The sequence below is a fragment of the Desmodus rotundus genome, chromosome 6 (genome assembly GCF_022682495.2).
Source record: "Desmodus rotundus isolate HL8 chromosome 6, HLdesRot8A.1, whole genome shotgun sequence".
NCBI classification, from domain to species: Eukaryota; Metazoa; Chordata; class Mammalia; order Chiroptera; family Phyllostomidae; genus Desmodus; species Desmodus rotundus.
The window spans coordinates 116,999,882-117,025,535 of NC_071392.1; the positions used below are offsets into that span (position 1 = coordinate 116,999,882).

At 46.8% G+C, this 25,654-nt stretch overlaps 1 protein-coding gene and 1 non-coding gene across 2 annotated transcripts in view; both read left to right on the top strand.

The window, feature by feature from the left end:
- TMC2 (transmembrane channel like 2) overlaps positions 1-23,509 on the top strand; it is a 56,350-nt gene extending 32,841 nt beyond the window's left edge. Inside the window, exons 11-20 of the mRNA XM_024559413.3 lie at positions 499-687; positions 2,976-3,155; positions 4,554-4,703; positions 6,758-6,886; positions 9,171-9,238; positions 10,040-10,279; positions 16,164-16,289; positions 19,377-19,455; positions 20,289-20,406; positions 23,292-23,509. Of these exons, the coding sequence (XP_024415181.2) occupies positions 499-687; positions 2,976-3,155; positions 4,554-4,703; positions 6,758-6,886; positions 9,171-9,238; positions 10,040-10,279; positions 16,164-16,289; positions 19,377-19,455; positions 20,289-20,406; positions 23,292-23,509 (1,497 nt within the window). The remainder of the gene's footprint in view (positions 1-498; positions 688-2,975; positions 3,156-4,553; positions 4,704-6,757; positions 6,887-9,170; positions 9,239-10,039; positions 10,280-16,163; positions 16,290-19,376; positions 19,456-20,288; positions 20,407-23,291) is intronic.
- LOC112304287 (U6 spliceosomal RNA) lies at positions 1,726-1,832 on the top strand. Its single transcript, XR_002974730.2, has one exon. It is a non-coding gene; the product is annotated as a U6 spliceosomal RNA (small nuclear RNA).
- Positions 23,510-25,654: the final 2,145 nt, after the last annotated feature.

Here is a 25,654-nt window from a genome sequence, read left to right on the forward strand (position 1 = left end):
AAAAAGATTTACTATTGAGCTGTTTATAGCAAAAGTTGGGCCAGAAGTTTTTTATAGAAAAACCAGCCTCTGGATTAGAAGACTCAATAATAATCATCATCAGTTTTAATCTATTTGCTTTAAAACAATCCCAAACAGTTACTGAAATTTCTCAGGTCCTTAGTATCTGTGATATGGGTAATAATAGTGGTCACTCTGTTGGTTTGTTGTTGGGATTAAAAGGGGAAATGCATGGGAAGTGTTTGGCTCCACGTCTGGTACACAGCTATTACTTAATAAATCTAAGCTTTTGTCACTCCGTGGGCCAGAATAACAGTAACGACAAAATATGTTTTCTAAAAGGAAAGAACTAGTTCTCCACAGGCAACGGTGCTTCATATCACCCCTCTGTATCATTTCATTTATGGAAATACAGAAAGTAGTCATCTCAGAAACCCAACGATGGTTCCTGGCGGCTCCTGGCCTCACATTATTCACATCTCATTTCCACACACTAAGGAATCAATAGTGGATGAACAAGAGAGTAATAAAGAGGAAAATATCCACCTGACGAGATTCCTCCGTGTCCTGGCCAACTTTCTCATCATCTGCTGCTTGTGTGGGAGTGGGTACCTCATTTACTTTGTGGTGAAGCGATCCCAGGAATTCTCCAAAATGCAGAACGTCAGCTGGTATGAAAGGAATGAGGTAAGGAGGGCATCTGTGGAAGGGAATATCAGGGGCGAACACTGAAATCGCACTGGTTCCTAGGCCATTCAGCTGGATTAGTGAAAGTCTGGATTACAGGAATTGTTTTAAAAAGTGAAATTGTATCTCTTTCCAATCTAGTAGTATAAACATCCTCAATGAAGAGTCACCCATTATTAAGCTTTTGTGGCAGATGTAGTTGGTTTTAGTCAGCATGTCAGTGCACACCAGGTATTAACGAGGAGATCCTTTCCTCACAGTTCTGCGGGGCTGTATACCATAAGTCAAGTGCTTATTAATGCACGCCTGTGGTCTGGCTCCCTTCTCTGCTCCACTGGTTTACTTGTCTATTCCTGCACTGATAACACACTCATAAACAATGGCTTTATAGTATGTGTTGATATCTGGTAGAGTGATTTTCTCATGGAGATCCACAATAAAGCACATTAATGTTTTATTGTGATAATGTTGAATCCATAAATCTATGTTGGGAATTTGACATCTGTGGCAGTTGGCAAAATGGCTACAAATCCTGCCCACTCTTGTATGCATATTTCTTTGCAATGTGACTTTCTAGCTCTTCCCATCACGAGGTGGAATGTGTTTCCTCATCCCTTGAATCCAGCTGAGGTTGGCCGTGTGACTTGCTTTAGCCAATGGGACAGTAGCTACCATGATATAAGCAGACTTGAAAAGTGCTTGTGTATTGGATGTTGCTTTCTTGGGAACCCTGAGACCTCCATGACTTGAACAATTCCAGGCTAGCCTACTGAATGATAAGAGCCCAGGGCCCAGTTATCTCATCACCCCAGGTGATAGCCAATCAACCAGCAGACACCTGAATGAAGCCATCAGCCATCAGTTGACCATAGATTCTGAGGGAAACCAGGTGAGACCCGCAGAACCACCTAGCCAAGCCCAGAAACAAATATTGGCCCACAGAATCATAAGCTAAACACATGAAATAAGAAGAAGAAAATCTGTCTACCTCCACATGGCAAGAAGGGGCAGAAAAAGAAATACGAAACTGGTAGGGCAGTGCTCGCTTCGGCAGCACATACACTAAAATTGGAACGATACAGAGAAGATCAGCGTGGCCCCTGCGCAAGGATGACACTGGTAGGACAGACATAAAGCAAACATTAGACAGATTTAAATCTAAATATAGCAGCAGCTACAATAAATGTAAATGGATTGAAGTTACACCTTAAAGGCAATAATAATGAGATTGAATTTTTAAAGGGTTCATGCTATTTACAACGAACTCATCTAAAACACCAGGTCCGTAAGCTGTGTGGGAGTGCGAAAGATGCCCAGCATGGATCCTGCTCTTCAGCGGGTTACAACTTCCTTAGGAAGCAGGCTGGACAAGAACAAGCCAAAGCACAAACAGCAGTAGGTGGGGTAACGTGATCGGGAATAACGTGATCGGGATTTTGAGGCAAAGGCAGGAGTTAGGCGGAGCATTAGACAAACACGTACAGAAAGGCAGTGGTGGTAGAACTAAGCAGGTACGGAGAAGATGGGAAGCCAAGCCAATGGTCAGTGGGAGAGTGAGGGAGTCTGGAGCAGCCCAGAAGTGCTGACCAACCTGCAGTTTGGTCAGCGGCTCAGGACTTTACCCTCCCCTGGGTGAGCAGTTTTAGTTGCAGAGAGAATATTCTGCTGTGGTCAGGTTCAGTTACGGAGTTGGGATTCTCCCAAAACTGGAAGCAAAATTGAGAGCTTACCACTCACCATCTACTGTCTCTTCTGCTTCTCACAAGAACTGCCATCACTATTTTACACACGAAGAAATAAGGAGCTCAGAGAAGTTGGGTAACTTTTCCTAAGTTACAAAACCAGCAAGGGATAGAGCTGGGGCTCAAACCCAGAGCCCTGTGACTCCACAGTCTCCACCCCATCCCCCTACTGATAAACCCCTTCTGTGATCTGAGCTTCCTGTCTCCTGCGCTCCTCAGATGAGGGCTGCCCAGTGACTCTTACCTAGTTCACAGCTTTGCAGAACACGAAGCACTGTCCCATGGGCTGATCATTTACTTCTCAAAGAAAGTTTGCTGTTTTATCGGTACTAAGAGCAACGATTATGATAGCAACCAGTCACAGAGCAATTATGATGTGTGCCTTTGCCAGGGTCACATGGCAAGTTGTGGAGACCCCAGGGCATCTCCAGACACAGAGGAGAGGGCAACAAGGAGATGGAGATGCGTGGCCCTGCGGGTACAGAGCTGATGGCCAGCCAAGAGCTATTGACGGAGTGAGTAACCCAGGCTTTCCCAATCTCTCAGGTGGAAATTGTGATGTCTCTGCTTGGGATGTTCTGTCCCCCTCTGTTTGAAACGATCGCTGCCCTGGAGAATTACCACCCACGCATCGGACTGAAGTGGCAGCTGGGACGCATCTTTGCACTCTTCCTGGGGAACCTCTACACGTTTCTCTTGGCCCTGATGGATGATGTCCACCTCAAGGTAAAGCCCACAAACTCCCCCCAGTCTCTGGTGGCCACCAAATTTCCTTTCTAAAATATCATAACCTCCTAATGCCTATTCATATTAATTAAATACATTTTGGCAAGTTCAGAAAAGTTAAATGAAGAAACAAATACCCCCAGGATACGCCCAAAGGCAGCGATTGTTACCATTTGCTGCAGTTCTTCGCTGCTTTTTCTTAGGTTGTCTTTTTTCACATCATACACACATCCATTGAAACTCTCCATACTTTATGTGCAGCCTTCCCCCTATTGTTTCATAGCGGCCATAAACGTTTCCCAGCCCAGTAAGTGTCCCCTGAGCTCTCTCATCACTGCTCAGCAGATGGTTGTGGAGCACCCACTCCGTCAGGCCCTCGAGGTACACAGAGAGCTGAACTCAGTCCTGTTCCAAGGGTGTTCACGCTCTGGGCCAGGACACTCATTCAGTACTGCATACTACAGGGTGTGCTTCAGTGGGGGCAAGCCCAGGGCAGCAGTGCAGAGTGGAGGGGCTCCAGAACCCCCTGAGGAACCCTAGCAGAGACTGGAAAAAGCGGAGGGGGCAGCTGGTGCAAACAGAGAACTGCAGGATTGCTGAAAAACACAGCAGAGGGAAGAAGTGAAAAAATGAAAAGTGGGGAAGGCCCAGACGACGATGCTCCTCTTCCTCACCCCTCCCTCCTCATTATGGAGCTTCATGAACTTTTCCTGAAGTTCACAGGAAAGCTACTAGAAGGTTCTATGCATAGAAATTATTGGATCTGGCCCTTGCTTCCCGCTCCTTCCTCATCTCTGGCTTCCCTCCTACCCCAGTAGACTGGTCCACCCTCCTAAGCCTCACATTTCCTCCACGGGGCAAAATTCTCTCCTGCCTTTCTGTCCACTCTTCTCCCCATGTTTGACTAATCCTCCCTGAGGTTTTGACTGAGGTGCCTCATCCCCCAGAAAGTCTTCTGTGGCCCCCATTGTCTGATGTGAATTTCCTCGATCCCCAAAGAAAATTTCCCACTGCTCTTATCACTTACTCTGCAATGGTCTGCTCATCTCTGTCCGCTCCTAGGCTGAGAACTTTCTGAGGAGTGCCCATCTCGTGTTCGCTCCTGGTCACCACTGCCTTGTATGCTCAGAACTGACCCTGATAAATTATTCTCAAAAGAAGAATGAGTGATTGGCTGGATGGACAGATGAACAGGTGGACAGGTGGACAATGGGTGGGTGGATGGAAGATAACTTCATGGAAAAGACCCAAGGACACTTTGGGGGAGACTCTGTTGAGGGGTAGGGCAGAGATGAGGTGGTAAGGTTGTGGCATGTGCTGGCTTTAAGTGATGTTCCTGTGGAAATGGTAGGATCACCCCTGGTTCCTTTCAACCCTCATCACCATCTTCTGTTCCAGCTTTCTAATGAAGAGACAATAAAGAACATCACTCACTGGACTCTGTTTAACTATTACAACTCCTCGAGCTGGAATGAGAGTTTCCCCCGGCCACCCCTGCACCCTGCCGATGTGCCCCGGGGCTCCTGCTGGGAGACAGCCGTAGGCATTGTGAGTAGCCCCGCTCTCCTGAAAAGGTCTTCCTCGTTCTCAATTCTTATTTCTTCTTTGACGTTTCCACTTTTAAGCCACCAAAATATCCAGCCAGTATTCCTTAGGAAAGTGTTACTTTTTCACTTTCCCATTTTTCTCAGTGTCCCACATATTCCCCTATATGTTTCATTCACCAATCTAATATCACTTGAATTTATTTAGAGTTTCACTGTAGCTCTTGCTGAAAGCCTCAGGTTCTCCACCTGGAAGCCATGAATAAATACTCCTAAAAATTGGAGGCAGGACTTTTTGTGTATGTGCATCTGTTCATTTTGCTGTAAAGAGAATTAGTGGTTTTTATTAGAGTCTCAAAAATGAACAGCTACTATTTCCCCTTACCACTTTTACCACCGTTCCCGGAACTTGCGCAGGGTGGATGGACCTCAAAGCCTAGTGTTCTTGGCCTTCATAGGCAGAAACTTGAAGGATTCACAGGTAACACAGGGATCAGCTGCCTTCTCTTCCTCACCTCCATTTCTCTGCATGGGGTTTCTATTCATCAGTGACCCCACTGAGATGCAGAGTTTACGAATTTTTCATGGGTCCCCTGAAGAATTCACTCACAGAGCATCAGACAACAGTGTGTTTAACGGAGGACAACAGAGTACAACAGAGGAAGGAATTACATCGCACATGCCATTGAATGCCACCTGGAGGTTCCCCACCAGCCAGTCCTGCAGGGAAAAATATCTGTTCTTTCCCATGGGATCCTAAGGGCCTTTTCTCCCCACTTCCTTCATGCAGGGTTCAGACTCACCATTTCTTGCCTCCCCCAGTCCAAATTCCCCACGCTCTTCAAATCCTCCTTGTCCTCAGTGTGCAGAGCCACTGAGCTTCCTCAGCTCCTGCGTTCAACCCATCACAATGTGTAACAGAGAATGAATCTTCAAGTCAATAAAACCCAACCTCTTTAGAAGGCCAAAAAGAGTTCATTACCTACTGATTCTTTTGGATTATTCTGCTATAGAATCTCTCATTTGCTGCCTCACATTTTGGGGAGGCATCCTTCTTGCCCTCCTCCCTGATGCCCATCGCTGTTCCCATCACTGACGAAAGCTTGTTTCCTTCTGAGCTCGTTGCTAATGATGGGTTGGTGGCGTGATGTCCTGCTCACTGGTGTCCTCCACTGCCTTCACCCCAGGCCTCAAAGCATCACGTTGCGCAGAGTGGGGACCTGACACACGCCGGGTTGTCTGTGAAAATGCTTAGGAGCATTAACCTGAATTCTTACTGAGGAGTAACCCTAAACACTCATCAGCTGTTCATCCCGCAGAAATTTATTAATCCTCTCGGAGGATACAAGAGTGAATAAAGCGGACCCTGTACCCCCTAGGAATTCCAAATCTACTAGATGTCTTTAGGTTGTAATGACATTTGGTAGTTCTTTAAACTCCCCCCCCCAAAAGTAATAAATTATATACACACTACAAAGAAGAACAATCTTCCTTCCTTTGTTTTTGCCTCTTCTGCTATGTGCCTCTGTGAAAAACCTACATTATTTTCTCTATGTAATAAGGAAAAAATCCAATTAGCCAGAAGTAAAGAGCCAGCGGTTGTCCCAGTGACAATGACCAGATTCAATCTTAGCTGGGGCAGCCGGTGTTCCAGAGCAGGGGGCGGGGGGGGGGCCGGAGTAAGGGGTGAGCCTTCAGATCCTGTATCTGTGAAAAAGTGCTGACAACTACCAAGCACTGGGCATTGCCAGCATGCCAGGCAATTTGCATACATAATCACTAAGGTGCCTATTAACCCTGCAAGGTTAATATTAACTTCAAGACGTTTAGAGACTGGCAAAGCAATACAACTAGTAATCATAGAGGTGAGACCTATATGAATGTTTTCCAAAGCCTGGGTCCGTGCTCTGCACCACCACCACCCTGCCCCCCAAGAACCGGAAGTTCACAGAGAAGAATGTGGGTGGGTGGAGGAGGGCTTGCCTGGCTGCAGTCAGTTGGGAGAAGTGGGCAAGGTCCAGCCCTGACCACCCCCTTTCTCTGTGCTCCTCCTTGCAGGAATTCATGAGGCTGACGGTGTCTGATATGCTGGTAACATACATCACCATCCTGGTGGGGGACTTCCTGCGGGCCTGCTTTGTCCGCTTCATGAACTACTGCTGGTGCTGGGACCTGGAGGCTGGGTTTGTAGGTCACCGTCTCACAGACTTTCCGCAGAAAGTTGTTTGAACCATCCTGTGGGACAGAGACAGATGCATTCTTGTGCATTTCTACAGATGCTTAATGCCAGTCTCGGCTCTGTGAAGTAGAAAAGTATTTAATGTGTACTACCTTTAAGTGTCTTAAGTGACCTATCTGCCTTTTCTTAATGCAATTAACAACGTGACCTTCTTATCTGGGAAAAGGAGGCATTTGGCCTTGGGAAGGGTAGACCACACACTTGATTGCTGAGCAGATGGCTGGTAGAGAAATGCTGAAGCAGCACCCCCTCTCCTTATGGAAGGCAAAGGACCCTAGGCTGCCACGTCCACACTGTGCAAGCCACAGGAACAGTGAAAGCGATAAGGGGAAATGGTAGCTCCTAATTTTTGAAGCGCTAATGAAATCCTGGGGTGGGGTAGGGCAGATGTGGATATGAATGTTTCAGAAATTCCTGGAACACACCAAGAACATAGTAACCATTGGTTCTGTCTTCTGCATTGTGCTTTGACAAACCTCTACTCTTACTCTCTCTACCTGGGCTACTCCTCTTCCCCACCTACCTGGGAAGCTGCTCATTCTGACTGTGTCCTTTCCTCTCCATAGTGGCCTTCCATGATCTGGCAGAACCTCTGGCCTCGTCTCTCCCATGAGTGCCTCTCCCAAAACACCTCACTCACCCACGCAGTGATCACTGGTGCTGGGAGGGACCCCCCTTAACTGAGCTCTGTATCTTCTTTACTATGTCATCCTCACCTGGCCTGCAGCAGGGTACCTGGCCCAGGTAAGGGCCCAAGTATAGGTCTCTGTCATATTATTTTTTCTTTTAGCCACCAGCCACAGTTTTACACAGGCCTACTCAACTCCTCCTTAACCGGGGGGGGGGGGGGGGGGGGTAGACTTCATAATCTTACCTGAGAACAAGGGCGCAGAACCCCCTTCTCAAAGAAGATGGGATCTTTATGTCATGGCATTGCTATGCTGTCATCGCCCTCGAATTAATTTATAAGTTCAACAAGATCCCAAAATAATACTAAAGTTTATTTAAAAAATAAGCATATGGAAATGGCCAGTAAATATTTTAAACCTGCCAAATGAAAGGGACTAGACCTACCGCTATATTCAAACACACTATGAAGCTATAGTAACTATAACTGGCCCTACAGAATAAACAAACTTGGCAATGAATGGGACAGAAAGGTACAATCTGTATGGGAATTTAAGTTGCGATAAAGGGAGTCGTTCATGCCAGAGGGGAGATGAAGGATGTGTAACAAACGGGTGAGACCACCGGTCAACCATTGGAAGGGGAGCTCTCTCTCCCACCCACGTCACCTAAGTTAAAAAATTGTAAGTGAACAAAAGTTTCAAACATCCAAAAATGAAATCATACATTTTTAAAAGAAAGCATATGTAATATGAAACATATAATCTTGGGGTGAGGCAGATTTTTCTAAGCAAGATACGAAACCCAGTAGATAAAGGGTTTTAAAAAATATTTTAAATTATTAAATTTTAAATTGTTAAATTTTAAACTGCCAGGACTGAACCTCCCTGTGTTTAGATTATGCTGCTTCCTCCTTTGATTCCCGTGTGCCTGACCTTCCTTATTCTCTCTCCCAACTTCCCATCCCTCCTTGTCTCATTCCTCTAACCTCTGATCTCCATTCCTGGAAGACAAATGGGAAAATAGGTTTAAACAAGTTCCACATGGACCCCTGACCCTTCAGCGCTCACAAATTTGTGTTCTTTCAAATGCCTCACAAATCTCCCAAACAGAGTTAGACTGAAAATACTCGTCTGTCAGAGCTCTTCTTCTCCGTGAATGCTCTCAGACCAGAGGCGGATGAGAAGGGGAAAAGACAGCAGTGATCTATTTATTTTTGTTTGTTTTTTAAGCTTTCGTTTGACTTCTCATTTCATTATTTGCACTTCATCACTTATTAGAGTTACTCCTAGATTATAATTTCAGGGTACATTTCCGACAAGAGCATTGATAAAATGTTCTCTTGGGGACCAGGCCACTCCCAAGAGCTCACAGTCCGCCAACAGGCCCTAAAAGATAAAAACTTAGTTTTTTCCTTGAAAAAAGTTTCAACTTTGAGAACTTCAAAATGTTTCTTTAAAACTTGAAACTATGTTAAAGAAGCGAAACGCTGAATCTAAAGTTTCCCTCCGGCCACCAGAGCAGGCCCTTAGGGACGTGGCCAGTCGGCTGGTAGCAGGGTCTGGGTGACACCATCTAACATGTCTTTTCTCTCTATTTCTCGAGCCTTCATATGCTGAGTTTGACATCAGTGGGAACGTGCTCGGTTTGATCTTTAACCAAGGAATGATCTGGTGAGTTATCCAGGGTGTCTGGCATCACCTCATTCGGGGAGTCACAAAGTTGGAATCCCAGGTGTGGCCTCTCAACTACGTGGGGAGAGGCTGGAAAAAATCATCTGGCCTGTCCAAGCTCCCTTCCTTCAAAGGAAAAGTAGACGGCAGGACGAGACGAGAACCAGGACAGTGTCTGCCCCACCCCTGCACTACCGTGGCCAGAGGGAGGGAAGGAAAGGAGAGGTAAAGGCGAGGAAAACAGAAAGAAGAGGGAAGACAGAGGGAGGAGGAGAGAGGGAAACAGGAAGAAAGGAAAAAGGAGGGAGGAATGGAAAGGAAAGAAAGAAGGAGGGAGGGAGAAAAAAAAGGAGAGATGATGAAAGACAAACGAACTAAGGGACTTCCTCCTTTGAGAAGGGAGTTCGAGGGGTCGCACGACTTCAGCCGAAACTTTCAAGATGCCAACAGCTGGGTGCAAGTCAATATTCACCTCTTTTAATTTAAGAACATTTCAAATACTTTTCTGGGCAGTAACGTTATTTTAGGGAAACCATGGAGAAACCGGCAGGAGGCCATGGAACTTGCTGGATGCCTGGTGGTGAGGCAGTAATGCTCAGAGTGTCTCCTTCTCCTGAGGAGTGAATATCTATGGTTTGGTGATAAATGTCCTGGCTCAGTGGGAAGCCCCTTCCCTTGGGACCTGCAGAGAAAGCAGTGACGCCTCATGCCCCTAACCCATCAATCCCAGTTCCCCCTGTCATCCTTCTCTCGCCTCTCCTACTGCCCGGCCAACCAGGTGTGTGGTTTCTGCCCCTCCAGGATGGGCTCCTTTTATGCCCCGGGACTGGTGGGCATCAACGTGCTGCGCCTGCTGACCTCCATGTACTTCCAGTGCTGGGCAGTGATGAGCAGTAACGTTCCCCACGAACGTGTGTTCAAAGCCTCGCGATCCAACAACTTCTACATGGGCCTCCTGCTGCTGGTGCTCTTCCTCAGCCTCCTGCCAGTGGCCTACTCCATCATGTCTCTGCCGCCCTCCTTTGACTGCGGGCCATTCAGGTGCATTAGAGACGCTTCTCCTCCCCACCCCCTCCCAGCAGTCTTCTCAGAGAGCCAGAGCTCAGAATTCCGGTTCTGGTGTCACATCAGCCTGTGAAAGGCCATGGAGCTTTGGGCAAATCATTAGTGCTGCTTGGCAGCTTTCTGCAGGACGGAAATGCAGGGTCCGGCAGAAGTAACGCCACTGAGTGTGGTGGGGAGGGTACGTGAATGTCTCGCACGAGATGGGCAGCAATTTGAACATTCCATCTAAAATGTCATATGGTGTGCTTGAGTGTGATATTGTTATGTTACAGAATGCTTATGATTTTGTAATAAAAAGGGGCATTCGTTGTGCTGGCCCCTGTATTCTATGCGTGCATGATCCAATATGGCAGCCACCAGCCACATAGTTGTTGGCTACTTGAAATGAGGACTGAGGAATTGACTTTCTAATTTTCTTTCATTTGAATTAATTTTAATTTAAATAACTCCATGGGGATAATGGCTGCCATATTGGACAGCACAGTTCTAACCTTTCAGCATAGAGAGAGTCTACTCCCCTGGATTACCTTCCCATAGGATGCGCAATGTAAAGGGGGGGGGGTATTCTGAAGCTAAAATGACCATATATCGACAAATGCCATTCAAATGTGAGGCAGCTACTGAGACTCTTGACTGGGTCCCCACAATCTCTGGAGAATTCATCAGCACTGTAGTTTCAGGGTGTAAGTCAGACTCGTTTAGGAGACTGGACATTGTATAAAGAGATAATTTTTAAGGAGGTAGATTGAGAGGTAATGCGCATCTACTGCTCTCTTTCCAAATGTGAGACCGTCTGGAAACAAAGCCCTTTCTCGACTCCATAAATTCCGTTCTTGCTACAACAACAGAACTGGGCACTTCCAAGAGACATCTTCTGGCTCACAAAACCTAAAATCTTTATCATCTAGCCCTTTTCAAAAAAAAATTGCCAACCCTCTGATTTAGAGCATAGGCTCTAGAGCCAGCTCTGTCATTTGCCAGCTGGGTCATCTGGAGCAAGTTACTTAGATTCCTAAACCACAAGTTCATTGCTATAAGATGGAAATAATGGCACGGCCTGCCTCACAGGATTGTCTTGAGGATTTAGTGTTATTATTCATAAAGTACTTAGAGGAGGGTGCCAGTCCATAGTAAGGCACATATACAAGTTTGTTAAGCCTGAGCCCAGCCTAAGTTGGGGGTAGCTGGTACTCCTAACAGTGCTGTGTGGTGGGAGGTATTATCTACAGCAGGGATCAGCTGACCTTTTCGGAGAAAAGCCTGATAGTAAATAATTTAGGCTTTGGGGATCAAGAGACAAAAACAGACTATCATGTAGATACTTATATAACAAGAAAGAAACAAATGAACACAAAGTTTTCATTGACAAAATGGAAATTATGATAATAATAGAGTATAATTTTTTGGAAGACAGGCCTACCAATGAAAGAATGGCACTGTTTTTGAAGGGAGGAGGTGATAATATTTCAACTGATAGAGGTTCAAAGTTACTGTTACTTATCATCAAAGGTTAAGTTCATGGCCCAGATCGCCGTCTTTGCTACCTGGACCCATCACTGTACCAGATGTGGCAACACATCTACCACCATAGAAAGAAAATGCCAGAGACCCTTACTACTTACTGCTCAGCCGCTGAACTGCTGAGTAATGACAAGTCAAGATGTCCAGCTTTTATTGTAACAAACATTTACAGATATGAAAATCATTAGGTCATGAGAGCAAATGAAGTCCGCAGTTGACACTGTTGGTTCAGTGGCACATGGCAGATGCAGATATTTTCTGCAAACTCCCGGCGGATGAATACAACAATGAATAACCACAGTCCGACACACCTAAAATTCCACAAGCTTTGTAAATTTGCCCAGCTAGGCCTCCTTCTTTTCGCCATGTATTTTGTCGTCATTTTTATTACATTTTTTACTTTGCTGATTAGAGCTGACATGCAGTATATTTTATATGAGTTTCAGGTGCACAGCATAGTGGTTTGTCTACATGTCTTTTGACCACTATCAGCTGTAGCGCATCATAGGCGATTCCACTTCATTCAGTTGTCCTGAACTCGTGTTTTCTCAGTTTCTTTGAGAAAATTTCACCCATTTTTGTTGCACGCAGAATATTCACAGAAGGTAAGTCTCCATTCACTTCACACTTGGCATTAACTCCTCAAGTAGACACCTGAGCGGCTTCAGCACCATCTATTGGCTCATCAAAAACCAAGGGAAACCACTTGAAGTCATTTGCCTCGTTTCTGAGTAGGACGTTGCTCTCACTGACCTCAACTCCTCACGCACCTGTTCTTGCTGGAAACTCTGAAAGTCTTAAACACATTTATTTTCTCTGGATACATTTCTTTAGCTCCTGCCACCAAACACAATTTAATTTCTTCACCAGTGGTCAATGAGGAGCATGACTTTGGAAACTGGAGAGGGGGTCTTTGTTATAGAGAGACAGAACACCTAGATGAATATATCCTACAGTTCTATGGAAAGCGGAAGCTCTAAATGGTGAACTTGGCTATCTCACTGAGGAGATTTCTGAGCCAAGTATTGAAGGTGCAGTCTTGTTTCTTGCTGTTTATACTAAAATGTGAGAAGAAAGAGATGCATTGAAGAAAGAATTGGTAAGCAAAAAGGAATCAGGACCAAACACAGACTCACTGGAAGGAACACATGCTCTAAAAAGAAAGCTGAAGGGGGTGCTGCACAACTTGTGCTCATGCTTCTGAGGAATCAGAAGATCTGAAGATTCGTTCGCACAGAGGGTTCTTTTAAGCATGTGACTCAGACCCTCTCGGTCGTCTCAGCAGAAGCCAGAAACAGAGATAGATTCATCCAGGACAGATCTATGTAGGACCTTCTTGTCTAACGGAGTGAATTCCCATGACTTTCATGGAAGACCCACCAGGCATTTGAGAATGATATACAAGCAGTAACACTACCAGCGTGGGCTGAAAGGGATGGAGAGAGAGGAAGTAAAGGAAATCTGTTGGACTCTAAATTTTTTTCAGGCAGTTAACAGGCTGATAAAATCTATTTGCCTAAAACGAATGCTACTCTTCAAGAAAAAGGAAGGATGACTCTGAGGCAGAGTCCTGGTCCTGGAGGCAGAGCCACAGGTACAGAGGGTGAGCCAAGAGCCCAGAGGGTTATTCTTAGACCTTTGAAACCTAATAGAATTTCAAAACTGTTGGGAACTGGTGATTCCTTTCTCCCTCCCATTTTTTCCCTTTTGGAAGGAGAGCATCTCTAACCATTATCTCTTGGCTGGCCCACCATTCTATTTTGGGAGTAAATAATTCATTTTCTAGTTTCACAGGTCCACAGATAGAGAGAAATTTTGCCCCAAGGTGGATCCTACCGAGTCTCAGCTATACCTGATTTAGATGATGAGATCTGGGACTTGCAGGCTGATGGTATTTAGATGAGATTTTGGACTTTGCATAGGTGGGTCAAGACTTTGGGGATGTGGGGATGGTGGTGAATGTATTTTACAGGCACGATGAATCCTTGGGGGCCACAGAGCAGATGTGGGGTCTGAATAATGGCTCCCCAGGTCCTAATCCATGGAACCTGCGGTGTTACCCTCATAAAGCACAAATGCTTCCGTCAGTGTGATTCAGTTAAGGATCTTGAGATAGGGAGATTGTCCAGGTGAGCCCTAAATCACAAGTGTCCTTGTAAGTGTCCTTAAAATGAAAAACGATGTGGTTGTGGAAGAGAGATTCGAAGACTGTATGCTGCTGGCTTTGCAGATGCAGGAAGGGAGGAGCTGTAAATCGAGGAATGCGAGGGATGAAGCTCTGGAAGCTGAAGAAAGGCGAGGAAACAGAATCTTCCCTAGAGCCTCCCTCAGGAGGGGGAACAGCCCTGCCGACACCTTGGTTTAGGCCCATCGCAACCATTTCAGACTTTTGGTCTCTGGAACTGCAAGAGGATAAATTCTTATTGTTTTAAACCACCAATGCAGTCATTCGTGATAGCAGGCACTAAAAACTAATACATCATCTAATATATCATAATCCGATGGCAAAATAATCTACACTCAACTGTGACTTAAAAGCATAATATCTGAGGTCCACTTTACTTGTCTTTACATGGTGGGTATGCACTGGCAATTAAGAAATGATAATCAAATGTCATATGAGGGTGATGCACAGTATGTGAAATGCAGTCATGTTGTAACTGCATCACTGAAGCACGTACCGTGCCTCCCAGCCGTGCTGAGCACTGCAGTGGTCTCGGACACGACTGTCCCTGTCTGCTTGCTGGCGGAGCACAAAAGCAGCCCCAGACAATGCGCAAATGAATGGTCGTGGCTGTGCCCCAAGAACACTTTATTTACTGGCACTGAATTTGAATTTCATACTTCTATTTTTATGTGTCACAAAAATATGATCCTTCTTTTGATATCTTTCCAACCATTTAAAAAACACAAAAGCCATTCTGAGCCCTCACACCATATAAAAGCAGGCAGCAAGCCAAATGTGGTCCATGGGCCATTATTTGCCAACCCTCTTTACAGAACATAAACATGAAGCTTCTAGCTGTGACATTTTGGAGGGCACCTACAATTTGACAGGGCTCATACTCAATGTTTTATAGGAATTTATAACAATCTTTTTAGGACTACGCTATTATTATAATACCATATTATACAGATGTGGAAATGAAGACCTAGAGGTTTTCAGTATCTTGCCCGAAGATATCAAACCTCTAGAGGCAGCACTGTCCAAGACAGTTTTCTATAATGAAACAAGTCCACATCTGCTCTTTAAACAGAGTAGCTACTAGTAACATGGCTGTTGAGCACTTGAAATGTGTGACTAAGAAATGGAATTGTATTTAGTTTTAAATAATTTTAATTGCATTTTTAAAGATTTTATTTATTTAGTCTTAGAGAAAGGAGAAGGGAGGGATAGAGGGAGAGAAACATCAATGTGTGGCTGCCTCCTGTGCATCCCCAACCAGGGGACCCAGCCCACAACCCAAACATGTGCCCTGACTGGGAATCGAACCAGTGACCCCTTGGTTCGCAGGCAGGCGCTCAATCTACTAAGCTACACCAGCCAGGGCTAATTGCATTTTTAATAGCCGCTTTGGATAGTACAGCTTTTAGTGGGAAGAGTAAGGGTATGAATATAGGCCAGAAAGAAAATAAGTAAATTGTCCATGGTGTTTCACAGTTAATAAATGGAGGAGCAAATATTTAAACCAGTAATTTTAAACCCTGAAATCCACTTTTTGGTGCCAAAACTACCAGCCAAAAGCCAGCAGTGGGCAGCCATCTCTGGGCAAGCATTTGTGGAAGTCAGCAGTGTGGGACTGTCAAATTAGGAGTGCCCTCCAAAATGTTACAGCTAGAAGCTTCATTTTTCTCTTCTGTAAAGTGTGGATCCAGGGTTCGCCGTCCTATCTCCTTGAATTGTAATCTGAAGACTAATTACAGTTGTGTTTGAGAGGCACCATGAGGTTGTCCATCACATCAGCCTCTGGAGAACTATTTCCGTGCAGGGGAAGCTCTGTGCCAGCTCAGAGCTGTATCAGTCTCCCGTGAGAGTACAGGCGAAGCCCGTAAGATGTCAGACACAGAAGAACAATGAAGCCTGAGAAGTTGTGAGGTACTAAGGGCGAGCAGCTGGCGAGCCAGGGAGCCGACCCAGCTACAATTCCCAGACAAAATGGCGGCACCCTGTGGGGCAATTTTCTCTTGCCCTCCATTTGGACCAGAGCTCTGGTTCTTCCAAAGCAGTGGTGAAAGGCAGCTTTGGACCTGCTGGAGGGGGCGAGGGAAGGGGGGCGTGCACACAGTCACGTGCCATGTGAGCTTTGCAGCATGCCAGAATGTGTCTTCTTCTTTCCAGTGGGAAAAACAGAATGTATGATGTCATCCAAGAGACCGTTGAAAACGACTTCCCAACCTTCCTGGGCAAGATCTTTGCGTTCCTGGCCAACCCAGGCCTGATCATTCCGGCCATCCTGCTGATGTTGTAAGTTGGCCAAGGCTCATGGCTCTGCCTCGTGGAAACCTCCCCTTTGCAGTTCAGACCTTCTTAGCAGGCCCGTCTTTCCTACCCTCTTAGTGGATTTCCCAGAAGCAGATCCTGAGACAAAGATTCAAACGCAAGTAGCTTTTTGGGAAAGGGGTAGGGAAGACAGGCAGAAGGGACAGGAAGCTGCTTTATTATCACTTTAGATGACTTTAGACCTGCTGGAGAACTCTGGAAAACATTGTGCTTCAGACTAATTCCACTCAAGAGTGAGGGATACGGGGCCTTTGTGTACCAGCTCCCATCAGTCCCCGGCTGAGTGCTGCTGGGAGTCACAGGAGGAGAACCGTGCAGGTTCACTGCAGGGCAACATGGGTCAGCTGTGTTCCTGGGTAGAACGGTTTCTATGGAGGGGGCTGCAGGGGAAGCTTCAGCACAGAGGTAAAGGTACTAGCGGTTGCAAGTCTTTCGGGGAGCACACTGGAAGATAGGGACCAAGGAATATGAGTGAGTGCTGATAGTGTCTGCAACACCCTCCTAACCAGTCACAAGAATTATCAAAGACCTCTGGGCTCTTAGTCTCTGAGAAAGCTAAGGGGCTGATTCAGCCTGTCCCTGGCAGGGCCCATGGGGCTTCTCCACACAGCACCCTATGCCCTAAAACATCTAGTTCATTCTTTCATCATTATCCCTCTCAAAGACTGAGAAACCCCTGAGGGCAGTGGGTGGGTCTGATGATTTCTGTATGCCCACGCCAGCCCCAAGCCTAGGGCACAGGAGGCAAACAAGGAATGCTCGAGAAAGGACCAGGGGAAGAAAGAAAAAAAGAGGGCGGGAAGCTAGAGCCCTGGATTTGAATTACCATCATCAAAAATAGCCCTGGCCAGTGTGGCTCGGTCAGAGCGTCATCCCATAAACTGAAAGGTTGCGGGTTCAATTCCAGGTCAGGGCACATGCCTAGGTTTTGGGGTTGTTGTACGGAGGCATGTTTTTCTCCCTCTCTCTCTCCCTCCCTTTCCCTCTCTCTCTGAAAGTCAATGAGCATGTCCTCAGGTGAGGATTACAAAAAAATACTAGTGAAAATATTAGTTTTTTTCTTTATAAATACCTATTTTCAGCATAATCTTTTAAAATTCTAAAATACGCCTAACAAAAAAGTACGACCACAGACAAGATCACGAGATTAGATGTTAACATTTAGCAATTTTGCTTCAGATCTGTCTCTCTATTTAAGAGAAATAAAATGTCACCAATATGCTGCAAGCGCTACCCAATTCTTCTCTCTTCCTCTCTCTCCAAAAGTAACCCCTATTTTGATTAGTTTTCATCATTTCCGTACTTATTTTGGTACTTTTTGTCACATGTGTATGTACCATTGTTTTCTGAGTTTAAAATGTTTTCATGAATGGGTCACACCACATAGCTCTTTCACTCAACATTATGTTTAGGGGACTTACCCATGTGGGTACGTGAGCACGGATTTTAACATCTCTATTACGTTCCATTGTACGAATGAATAAACCACAGTTTATTCATTTCTCTGCAGACATAGTTTGGTCATTTACCCTTTTTTGCCATTGCAAATGTGCCTCTTGTATATGTCTCCCTGTGAGGGTTTCTCTGAGATAGACCGCCAGAAGTGCTGGGCTGGGTCCAGGGCTGGGTCACAGGAACGCATTTCTTTGTTCTTTTAGATAGTGCTGAATTGCTCTCCAAAATGGGTATATTTCCTCACATCCTCAATTTCAAACATCCTCTACCTCTAGCCCTGCATGAGGGAGGGCTGACCTGATATGACAACCTGGACTGCCCTGTGTCCCCCTGAGAAAATTCTGGAACTCAGGCACCAAATCTGACCCTTATAGGCAGCCTCAGGAGGAATATAGCTACACACGAGCCCTCATGCCTCTCTGACCTCCAGTTCCTCCCTAACAAATGGGTTGTTAAAGGAGAAAGGGCAAGGCCTGGTGGAGACAAGTGCTGAAACAGACAGTGGTCCCTTCTCGCCCTCCCCACTCTCCTTTTGCTTCGGGAAGCTCACATGGCAGCCCCCGACCTACTCGTACATTCTGCTCCGAGGGCAGCGTGGCTCCTCTTCTCTGCATGGGGAGAGCTTGTTGCAGACTCTGTGAAGTGGCTACTGGGGGCCCCGCCCTGAAGGGAAGGTTCAGAAGACCCAAGCTAGAGTAGCTAAGGCTTGAAATGCATGGAGAAACGTGACAATTGGGGTAAACCTAAAAAGCTCCCAAGCAACAGGCTGGCTGAGCATCCAACCTAGGTGGTCCCTCTGTTCCCAGGGGGTACAGTCCAGGCCACAGCCCCCAGCAGGTCCTGTGAAAGGGAAGCCCCAGGCTACAGCTTCCAAGGACACCGAGTCCTGAAGTCAGCCAGTAGGAGCTGGGGGCTGAAAACCAGCAGCCCAGGACACACATTCCCTTTGGTGCACCCTGAGCAGGGCCCACCAGGGCATCTGCAGTTGTGTTTCTGGGCAAACTTGGAGCAGGTACTCAGCAGCTCTGCCTGTCTCCGTACTTGAAGAATGTGCAAAGAGCTGTGGCTTCAAATGTGGGCTCTGAGGAGTACTAATAGATGGGCTGAACTTGAGCAAAGAACTTCGCCTCTCTGAGTTCCGGGATCCTCTTTAAAGCTGAGAGTCATCCTTTCTGCCTCATGGAGTTTTGTCAAAACCAGTGAGATGTGGGGTGGGGTGCACATGGCACAGGGCAGGGGCCCAGAAAACACAGAAGCTTCTTTTGCAGACACGAAACCCTGCCCCTCTCCCACCTTTTCAGATTTCCCAAAAGAGGGATGATTCCTTTAGCCAGCTTGTACTGAGCACTCTGGAGGTAGAAATGTGTAGGTCATTTCCACGTTCCATCAAATAGAGAGAGAGCAGAGATCTCCAGGACCTTTTTTCCATGTTAAGGGGGTTACTGAGGATGGTAGGACCTCCCTCCACCCTCCCTGCCCAGAGGCAAAGCCTGAGCACCTGTTCCAGGAAGCCTGCCCTGATTCCTTGGGAAAGGCGTCCAGCTCTTGCCACTTTCCAGGATAGCAGTACCACAGGAGCATGCTCTTCTCTTACAGCCTGGCCATCTACTACCTGAACTCAGTGTCCAAGAGCCTTTCCCGAGCTAACGCCCAGCTAAGGAAGAAAATCCAAGCGGTGAGTCTGTCCCAAGTTTCCTTCTGCCACACGTTTCATTCTGGAAGGTTAAAAATGAAGCCCTGTTTTTGTTTAAACCAAAGCCAAAAGTATCTGTGTGACAGGCAGAAGCCTGTGAGATTCAACAGCATGCATTGATATTCTGCGGATATCTGGGTATACGTAACAATAATTATTTAAATGTAGAGAGGCTGAAGAACAGCTGAAATTCAGCAGATGCAACCAATGTTTGTACATAATAAAACCAGTACACACAGTAATTCCTGGAGATTAAAAATAATGCTATAAATAAGGAAGAAAACAGTGCGGTCAAAACCACACGTTGTCTGTGACCCATGGCCTAAGAGTTTTTGTAAGTTCCCTCCACACACCGGCTGGCAGCGTCTCTCAACGTCAGCTGACTTCTGACCACTCTCTTCTACTCTCCCAGCCCCCACCCCCACCGCCTGTGGACGGTAAACCCTCTCTCTAAGGCTAGTCCTCCTCGATTCCGCGATTCCTCACCGCCTCTGGTGGAACTAATCTCATCGGCCTCGCAGCGGGTTCCCCTCCCTATCCCCACTTACTGGACTCCTGCCCCGATAAAGGAAACCACTGAACTAGAGGATTGGAGGGCTTCCACCCTCCACTGGCCTGGCGCTCCAGCAAATGCCCGCAAACCGGAGTCTCGGCTGCCCTCTGCAGTCAGTCGTTGAGGACGCAGAACAGGCAATTTAAGGTGGTTCCCAAGAACTGAAGAGCGAACCCTCGTCCCGTAGAATTCACCATCCTGGGCTCTGAGACGCAAACGCCCGTTTCCCTGGCTCAGATCAACCATTAGTTTTTTCCTGCAGCTCCGTGAGGTTGAGAAGAGCCACAAATCTGTCAAAGGTAGGGCCACAGCCAGAGATTCAGAGGACACGGCTAAAGACAGCTCCAAAAATGCCACCCAGCTCCAACTCACCAAAGCAGGTAAGTTGTGCTTCGTGATTGGTTACTTTTTACAAGGCCACATGGAAAGGTGTAAAGAGCGTATGTTGTGAAACCAGATCCATCTGGGATTGAAGTCGGAATGTGGCCGATCACTAGCTGTGTGAAGTTGGGCCAGTGAACATACACCTGGATAAATTATGGTGCCGACCTCATGCGGTGGTGAAAATGAGATGGAGCACGGGGTAAGTAAATGTGCTTTACAGAACCCCGGCACAGAGAAAGGCCCCACGAAGGCGAGCTGGTAGGAGGTACAGGTGTCTCTGTGAAATGGGGAAGTGGCACCGCTTGTCTTGCAGGGTTGTCTCACTGATTTCTATCCTCCCAGTCTCTCGTGACATCTTCTAGGGTGACTTTTTCCTCTCGCTGTTCCTCGTAATTCAGTTGTCACTTCTGAAATGATTTTCTTCTTCGGTTTCTCTCCTGAATCTGGTAGTTCCCATGTCCTATCCTCTGGATGTCTGGCTACTTAACCCAACATGGTTGGTGTCCCATGACACCCCTTTAAGATGCTCGGTGTCCGCTGACATGGGTCGCAGCTGCCTGAGTATGGGGGATGTGTTTGTTTTTATGTTTTGAATGGTTTCTTCAGGAGAAGGAATAGGGAGATTTGCATCTAGCAGCTGCTATATTTGTATTCTCTTTAAAAAGAAAAACACTAGAACGTTTAGAATAAAGGGATAAGAAATGGCCACATATGTCCCAAAGAAAGTGTCACAGGGCTTCAGAGGGGACTAATTAGAAACCATGTCCACCTTGGGAGGAAGAAAAGGTCCAACTGAAAAAGACCATCTCTGAGGTGATCCCATTTTTCAAAGATTGTCCCTGTTTTGAAATTAAACAGTGTCAGAATGCTGTGATTTTGGCCTTTGGTGTGAGAACTGAGTAAGAGGCACAAGAAACGACTGGTAGTTTAGGGGTTATAATTTTTAGTGCAGAAATTATCATTTATTTCATGCATTTAGAACACATAGGCAGGACTATGAGCAAAAGAAACAAGAATTTAAGCACATATAGTGGTATTTCCCTGCGAGATGAAACCCCATCAGTTTAGTTTCCGTTCTCCAGGCCCACAGGAGCGCCGAGTGACTGCGGAAACAGGTCAGGAGAAGCGGGGCACCCACGTACTTCCCTAGGGAACGTTCTGTGGGTGTTAGAGCTGCAGCAAGCATTCTAGTGCCCAGCGTTGGTGTTGGAATGGTAACAAGTTACTGTTGACTAGACACCTCTAACAAGTAAACAAGTGGAGGCTGGAAAAAGAGGACAAGAAGTCTGTGTCAACATAGAACCCATCCCTCGTGAGTGCCCCCCAAATCAATGGAGGACTTTTCGAAGCTGCAGACCTTCTCGTAAGGTCAGCTGCCAGTCCATCATGGACGCAGGGATTGGCTCCGAGATGAATGGCAGAAGAGGGCCTGACCAGAAGCTCATTCTTGTGAAGTTGGGGAAAATATTTGAAATCACCTCATTTGTCCACATAGGTTAGGAGATGGAGTAAATGTGATACTATGTTGTAACATCACCAACAAAACAAAAAATGAAGCAGGTGTATTTGGACACTGATGGACTTAAGCATGGAAGGAAAAAATAAGTGTACAAAATGCTTCCATGAGAAACCAAGAAGCAGTGCTCAATTCATGTCCCCAGAATCCCAACGTGCCTGCCCACCGCACCCACTCCTTTACGCTCCTTTCTGTACTGGCTATTGTTTTAAAGTTTGCCCTTCTTCAAATTTTAATTTTTTATTGAATATATTGGGGTGCATTGGTTAATAAAAGTATATAGGTTTCACACGTACGGTTCTATAGCACATCATCTGTACACTGCACTGTGTGTTCACCTCCCCAGTCACGTCTCTGTCCATTCCCACTTATCCCCCTTTATCCTCTCTTGCCTCCCCTCACCCCATTTCCTGCTGGTAATGACCGTACTGTTGTCTATGAGGCTTTTTTGTTTACTTTTTCCTCCTTCAATTTTATATTGATGAAGTCACTGCTGTAGAATTTGATTTTTTTTTTTTTAAGAGAAAATGTTATCTGAACCTATCCATTGGAGCTTAGGAAGAGAGTCAGCCTTTAGTCTGGGAATTCCAATAGCCTCGCTGCCGCCCTCGCTCAGCTTCTGTTCTCAAAGAGTTCACTGGAATGATCTCAGCTGCTGTAGCAAACACTAATGGCTCAAACACAGTACGAGTGTATTTCTCACTTGGCTTAACGTCCAAATTGGGTGTTTCTGTTTGACGGCCACCTTCTTCCCAAGTGATGATGCAGGGACCCTGGCTCCTTCCATCCTGTCGCTCTGCCTGTGTCAAGCCAGCACAAGGGAAGACACACCTGGAAGGGGTGCACATTGAAGCCTGGACTTCAGTCCCAGGCCACCCCCATCTGTCATGGAAACTTGGTCCATTTCTCTGTCCCAGACACTGGGTTTGGTGAAGAATGAGCCAGTAATTGCCCCTAACTCAGAGTTAAGGGAAGGGAAGGAAACAAGCAAAAGAGCTGAGCTGGAAACTGGATTTGATTCCAGTTTACACAACCCCTTCTGTCACACACAGCCACCTGTGAGGCTGTTGTTATCGTTGTCCCAATTGTATACTCAAGAAAACGCAGGTCAGAGTCTGGCCCAGGGCCAGCATTCAAAATCAAGTTCTCCAGCCAGCAGACCATATTCCTCCAGCAGATCTGTTCATGCAAAGGCTAGGCCAAGGTGCCCCCAGATGGCTGGGGGTGAGCTGACCTTTCTCAAATCACCAAATAGGACTGAAATCTACATACAGAGCAGGACAGCTCCAGAGGGCTCCAATTCGATACCAAAAAACCGTAGCGAAATCTCTCATATCCTCATTCTTGTCTTGGTTCTTTTTCCAGGCACCACGCCTCACTCTGCCAGCCAAAACCAGACCCTGGACAGGAAGGCACAGGGCCCTGGGGCCTCCAGTTCTGCCGGTGGGACCATGCTGCCTGCCTCCAGCCACCTCCCTGTATCTCGGCCTCCCGGCCTCAGACCAGATTCTGGCCAAGCCCGGCCTCAGACTCACCCTGGGAGGTCAGCCTCTAAAAAGAGAGCTCAGAGACCTCCCCACTGACAGCTGGGACTCACAGGACCCCATCCTGGGGCTGAACCTTGAACCCCACCAGCTCACACGCCCAAATTGGTGTTCTCTCTCCTCTTACTGAATGTGGGGCCTTTGCTTACTTAGTCTTAGGCCCCTGTCGGCTCCCAAAACTGGAGGACAATGGCTCCATCTGCCCTCAGGGGAGCTGAGCCTCCTGCCTCCCCATAACCACCCTTCCCAGTATCTTGGTTCAGGCAGCTCTGGGCCTTGCGCTCATGGTGGTTCCCTTGGCTCCAGACTTTGGGAGGAGAAGGCAGGGCTGTGACCACCATCCCAGACTTTTTTCATGGAGCCCACGCTGGGAGCAGGTTTCTGCCAGCTCCACCAACTGGGAGGAGGGTGCAGAGGGGTCCATATTCCTGACCATCACTTCTGTCTGAAGCAGGTAAGATAGATAAAATAAAAGGCACAAGGAGCCAATAAAAGTAAATAAACCGAAGTTCAGCCATGGTGAGTGAGTCGATAATGACCCAGAACCCAGTCTGAGGAGAGCTGCAGCCAGTAAGCACCAAAAATGCACTGGAGCCTCCTAGCAGCAAGGCAGGGAGGGAACACAGTCCTTCTTATCTGACTGAAGGCTGCTCGGGGCAGAAAAATATTTTTCATGCACCAAATTCTAAAAGGAATTTGATAGCCTGTTTATTATATAAGAGAAGCTGGAACCCCTGGCTGGTGTGGCTCAGTGGACTGAGCATCGGCCTGTGAAACAAAGTGTCGCCAGTTCGATTCCCAGTCAGGGCACGTGCCTGGGTTGTGGGCCACGTCCCCAGCTGGGGGCACATGAGAGGCAACCACACAGTGCTGTTTCTCTCCCTCCCTTTCTCTCTCTCTGAAAAAATAAGTACATTAAATCTTTAAAAAAGAGAGAGAGAAGCTGGGGATGATTTCTTCGAGGAGGTTTGCAGAGGGCGCAATACTGAGCCTTGACTCCAGCGACCCTGTGTTCGCCTAGTGCCACGGGGCTCCACAAACAGTGTCTCCCAGGCAGCACAAGCTGGGAGGCCAGACTGTCAGGAAGGCCTTGCCAGCAAGGGCAAAGGCACAGCACCACCTCGGTCCAACACTTTTAGACAGCCCAGGTGGGCGGTTCCCTCCTTTTCTCCTACCTGGTGCTCCAGACCCAGGTGAGCACGTGGCTTCAGGTTCAAGGGACCGTCTCACTCCATGTCTGAGTGTTCTGAAAGGAGTCCTTGGCCACTACCCAATCATGTCCCTAGGGGTTCTCAGGAGACTCTCCCATACCCTGAAAGTCAACCAAGTCCTGGTGGTGATTTTAGAGATTTCATAAGCTATGCAATTAAAGTAATTTCCAACTTCCCTCCTAATTCCTTCCCCTTCCCAATCGAGCTCCCAAATGTCACCACCCGGGATGGAGTGGGAATGAGGACACATGACCAGGAGAAATTATAAGTCCTGTCACCCCAGTGCATCTCCAGGCAAGGCTAAATAAGATATGGCCAATGGCTTATCTCCATGGAACCAGGACCCAATCCCCAAATCCAAAAACGTTTGTGCATCATGTGCCTTCTTCTGAAGGGTACACCCTGGCTCAGAACTAACCTACCTGAGACCTTGACACAAGAATCCACAGATCTAACCCACCCGACCAGGACTGGGGGACCCAGCGAGACCCAGCGATGGCTGCCACACTGGCACCCAGCCTTCAAGTCATCTTGTCTGGGATAATGCCAGTCCCTGAGGAAGGGAACAGGAGAGGCCTCAGTCATGAGCCTCCCAGCAATCACTGTCAGGCTTCTGGTGGCTTTCAATGTCCCTAAACACCACTATAAACAACAAGTTAGCCTGTTCTGATGTGAGGGGATAGCTGCTATCTACTGCTGCACAACGAATTGTTCCCAAAGTCCAACAGCTTAAAACAATAAACATTTATTATCTCAAACCGTTTCTATGGATCAAAAATTGGGAGTGATAGTCAATAATATTGTAATAACAATGCAGGTTTTCCGTTGGGTACTTGAATTATCGGGGGGATTCCTTCATAAATTATATAAGTGTGTAACCACTGTGCTGCACAGCTGAAACTAATATAATATTGAATGTCAAGTGTAAGTGAAAAATAAAATTTTAAAAATAGTTCGGGAATGGCTTCTCTGG